At 34.9% G+C, this 5,293-nt stretch overlaps 1 protein-coding gene across 1 annotated transcript in view; it reads left to right on the top strand.

Annotated features, from left to right (window-relative positions):
- The window catches only part of MRE11 (MRE11 homolog, double strand break repair nuclease), a 68,922-nt gene extending 64,306 nt beyond the window's left edge, over positions 1-4,616 (top strand). Inside the window, exon 20 of the mRNA XM_027849410.1 lies at positions 2,718-4,616. Within this exon, the coding sequence (XP_027705211.1) occupies positions 2,718-2,771 (54 nt within the window). The 3' untranslated portion in view covers positions 2,772-4,616. The remainder of the gene's footprint in view (positions 1-2,717) is intronic.
- Positions 4,617-5,293: the final 677 nt, after the last annotated feature.

Raw genomic sequence — 5,293 nt, 5'->3', positions numbered from 1 at the left:
GTGAATAAGCTTGTAGTGAATAAGAAGAGTAGGGATGGTGGAAAGAAAGTTTGAACAAGGACCTCAGAGAAGAAGTACCTGCTGAGTGGGAGGATAGTCATGTCAGTAAGCATTGGTTAAATGCCTGTTATGTGCCAGGCACTGTGCTGGGCATACAAAGAAAGGCAGAAAACAGCCCTTGCTCTAAAGGAACTGACAGTGCAGTGGAGGAGACAGTATGTAAATAACTATGTACAAACCAGATACATACAGGATCTGTTGGAGACAGTCACAAAAGGAAGATACTTGCAGTGCAGGAGGTCCAGAAAAGCTTCTTATAGAGGTGAGATTTTAGGTGGGACTTAATGGAAGTAAAAGAGAAGAGAATGGAAGCAGCTTGGGTTCACACTTACTTCTAGCCTATGACTGATTCGCCAGTTTTTTTCAGTTAGTATATTTGAGCATGTTTAGTTGGCGCCAGACTGTGTTTTTTCTTGCCCCTTTTATCTTGGGTACTTGTCTTTAGATCCTATGATGGTGTGCCCTCTGATTTTAATCAGGTGGGGTAATCAGCATTTCTCTCTCTCTCTCTTTTTTTTTTTTTGCAAGGCAATTGGGGTTAAGTGGCTTGCCTAGGGTCACACAGCTAGTAAGTGTCAAGTGTCTGGTCTAAGATCAGGTTTGAACTCAGGTCCTTCTGATTCTAGGGCCAGTGCTCTATCCACTACGCCACCTAGCTGCCCCAAACATTTCTCGATTCTTTGGAAAGTCGCGCAACTAATTTTTCTACCTCTGGACCACTCTCTCTTGTCCATCATGAGTAGATGACCATCTTATGACCACTTAGTCAATAGAGATGCCTGTGTAGCAGCCTTTGGCAAATCACTTCACCTCAGTTTAGCCTTCTGTAAAATCCTTCTCTGTAAAGATCACATGGGATCATAGATAGGAAACTGTTTAGTAAGTGCTATCTCTAGTAAAATGCTATGTTTTAAATATATAGTGGTATTGATAATATTGTTATTGGTTAGATTGTATATCAGTATATGTCATAGTTAAAAACTGACCATTGCTTAAAGTTCACAGAATGAGAGGACCAGTTAGCAAATTAATTCTATTTTGGTTTAAGACAATTTTTGTTAGTCGTAACTATGGAAGTATTTGCATTTTCATCCTTCAAGGAGCCATGATTTCTTCAGTGTGCATATTCCATCTGTCAATGCAGATTGGAACCCATCTAGACCTTAGTAGACAATCTTTATTAATTGCTGAAGCTGAAAACAATTCTATTGACATGCCTTTCCAGATTTTACTAGGCCCAACATTACATGAGGATATTCATCCCCCTCACTGACCCATATTGTATGTTTATGAGCCAAATCATTTAATATCATAGAGTCAGATTTAGCCAACACTTTTATCTTCTAGAAAACAATTCAGAACAATGTCTTACTTAAATAATTTGCCTGAATTAAAAGAAAAAGAAATAATGAATTATGGAATTTTATAATTAAATTTCCACCTTTTATGACCCTTAGCCATATCATGCATTCTGAATTAATCTCTAGGTTTCTATAGTATGGTTATCTACATTGGACTAATCTCAAAAAAAAAATCTTTCTTTTAGGTTTATTGACAACACAGTTTATTGACAGTCATTTAACTATCTTACTTAGATGATGTCTAGTACTCATGTTCTCTTTATTTGGCTTTAACTATATTGTTCCAGAAGAAAAGCTTTTGGAATTAAAGTACCATAGCAATGCCCGTGTTCCAGAAATTATTAAGGAGGGTAGATTTACTGACTTATTGCTTTTCTGTAGTCTAAGAGATTAGCTGTTTTATTTCCAGCCTAGATTATGTTACAAGGAGATCATGGATCATGGCATCATAGAGCTGAAAAGAACCCTAGAGATGTTAAACAGGAGCATAAGATAAGGAAACTGGACAACATCATAGTTCCTGAGTTAGGTCTTCTCTGTAGTGTAATTATTTTATTGAATGTAGATTCCCAGAACAGTTATGTCTTTATTTGAATATGAGGACATAAAGAGCAGATAAATCCTTAAATCCTTTAAGGATTTATCTGCTCTCTTGGGTCATCCACACCTGTCATTTTTTTTATTTGTTTGACTAGTGGAGTATTAATATATTACTAGATATAGCTGTTTAGGTGTATGCATATATGGATATATATGTAAAATAGTATATATGCATACCTATAAGCTTGTGTGTAAATGTTTATATTACATACATATATGTATGTATGTGTGTGTGTGTGTGTATATATGTATATGAAGAGAGAGAGAAACTTTTGAAGTCCTGAAACTCATTTTGTGCCCATATATGGTTAGAAAGCAGTTTATTTACCTTATAAATCTCTCACTATGTATGTTTATGTAAGTCGTCTTCTTTGTGTAATCTCAGATTAAAAAAAAAAACAAGTAAAGTCTTTTTGAAGCAATGATAAAAAAACTTTTATTTTATCATCTGAGTGTTTCTTGCTGTAGCCTCTTACTCATTTTTTTTTTTTTTTTTGAGAGGAGGAATTGAAAATAAAAGCCTCATTCCTCTGTGATCGGGGAAAGCCTTAGAGCTGGAAGAATGAGACTGTAACATATAGGGGAAAGAACATGAGAGAGTTCTGGTGCTTTGTTCCTTGTAAGCTATTCTGCCTCTTTACCTTAAAAGAAGTATGAACAGCTTTCCAATACAATAATACTTGTCTGTCATTTCAGGATGATGACGATCCCTTTATGAACATGAATGTGTCCAGAAGAAATAGAAGATAATTTCTGTTAGCTTTTTGAATTTAACGACATTCTGAAATGTTCAGGATTCATGAAACAATCAGAAGACATTGCAGAGATTTTACAGTTGAATATATTAAGAACAACTTGTTTTGTTAAACACTTTCTTTTAAAATTGCCTGTATTGCAGTTGATGATTATTAATTAAAGAGACTAGGGTATAGGAGTCTACATTTTTGAGTATTTCCTGATTATGCTTCAGAGATTTTAATTTATCAGACTTTATAAACCTTTTGTTGCAGCTCCAGAATACAGTTAACAGCATTGTTTTTTAATGTTGTTATCAAGATGTTACCACTCTTTGGGAATGCAGTAACTCATTATAAAATATATGATAACATTTACCATATATATACACACACACACACACACACACACACACACACACATAAAAGCATATGGATTGATATATTAGAGGATAGCTTTACTTTCTTCTTGGAATGTTGGTTGAGAGAAGGAAAAATAAAATATCTATCAATCTGCATTGCTACTCTGGGAAGCAATGAAAAAAATTATGTTACAATTACCAGATGTAACTACAGTCTGAGGAAACTAGTTGATAAGATTTGTTTTCATAATCCAAATTAGATTAGTTTCTCAATCTCCTGCTAGTAAAATTAAATAGACCAAAAAAGCAAACAAACAAACAACAACAAAAACCAGGGTCCAGTCTCCATTTATATTTTGTATTGTTTTTATTTTCTTTTCCTCATTACACTCTTTCACCACTTAGTGTTAATTGATGTTTTTCTCATAATTTCAGTTCAATTCAACCAAGATTTATTTAGCATTTATTTTGTACAGCACTAATACACGCTGCTAGGACACAAGCAATTTAAACAATCCCTTCCCTCATGAAATTTACATGCAAGCTTTGAGCCCCAAAGTAAGACTTAAAGGATCAGTGATTCCATCAGAGTAGGTACCTCTTGTCCCCAGTGCAAATTGCCACCCCTCTAAACCTCAGCTGATTGCCTTCATGAGTAGTTATGATAGGTATTTATCATTTGGTCTTCACCACGCCTTCTGGTGATGAGCGTCTCTGACATGCAATCAGTAACTGGACTCATAATTGGAACTCTCTCAGCTTGGTAGAAGCTGCCAGAGTTTGTGCTCCATTAGTAGAACATAAGGTCACCTCCACAACATGAGGCATTGGAATAGGACTTTAGTGGAAGACACATGACTATAATGCAAAATAATATGTTAAGTCCATCATAGAGGTGCAAACTAAGTAAAGATGGAGAGAGGAAAGATGAAGGATTAAATCCAAATGTTGACACTAGAATATGCAACAAACTTATTCACTGTCATAATTGTGTAGAGAATTTGCTACCTGCTTTAGTAGTAAAAATCTTAAAAGTACCCACTGAGTATTAATAATTCTTTACATTTCCTCTTGTTCTTATTGCTAATGATTTTTTTTTCTGATGTGTCATGCATTTGCTATATATTTCTAGGAGAAAAAGGGTTTTAAAGAAAATAAAAAATGTGAGGTCAGAATATTTTGTGTCTGCCAGACAGTTACAATTCACTTGAGCTGTTTGTATCAGATTGAAATATTAAAGTATAACTTATGTTTGGTAAAGTGTCTTTTTTTCCTTAAAATTGGTTTATGTTTTGTTTGAATGTGAGTTGCCTGTGACTTATATTGAAGTGGCCTGGTTAATTTTTACATTTTTCTCTTCATATTGTGAAGGAGATAAATCTATGACCTCATCTAATGTGTTACACAGTCTCATTCTCCTGCTTGAGACTTAGTGAGAGGCTGTGTATTTTTAAGACAGAACTGCCAGATATCTGTATTCACATCATGTAAGCATAACAAAGCTGAAAATTCTTACATTCCTATTCTGGTTGAAGTAAAATATCATTTATATCGCCCATGGAAGAGTTGGGAGATTATTTCATAGCACAGTCTATTATCAGGCAACTCATTTTCAAGATTCTCTAGGACATCTGTTGATTGTGGTTTTTAGGATTATAGGTTGAAATATAATGCAGTAAATAGTAAATGAACACTATTGTGACAGTATCTTCTGAAAGGCTCACATGTTGAAAATGCCTATGTGAGAAATAATTCATTTGGTCTCCTACTCTATTCCAATCAGTATGAATCAGTTTGGTACTTTACATAAATCGTATAGGGATAATTAGGTAAGATAGGTTTTTATAGTAGGTCTTTATAATGGGCCTAAAACTTTAATGTCCTTGTTTGTCAAGTTATGAGGCTCACTTGTACAGCCACAAGAATGCTGACAAAAACATCTCCATCCTGTTTTGCTCAAATTCCATGTCCAAACCCAGCATGGGTGGGATGCCTTGATTCTTTGGAAAGTCTCCTAACTTATTTTTGTACTTCCCGACCACTCTTTCTTGAGCAGGTGACCATCTTATGACAACTTAGTCAGTGGAGATGCCCCATGCTTCATCCCATCCCCCATTTTCACCCCAACACTGAAATATCATTTTTGGCCCTCAAAAGCAAGATCTATCAACCAATG

Source organism: Vombatus ursinus, unplaced genomic scaffold (assembly GCF_900497805.2).
Source record: "Vombatus ursinus unplaced genomic scaffold, bare-nosed wombat genome assembly UNPS02007344.1, whole genome shotgun sequence".
Taxonomy (NCBI): Eukaryota; Metazoa; Chordata; class Mammalia; order Diprotodontia; family Vombatidae; genus Vombatus; species Vombatus ursinus.
This window is presented reverse-complemented; position numbering and strand designations above follow the sequence as displayed.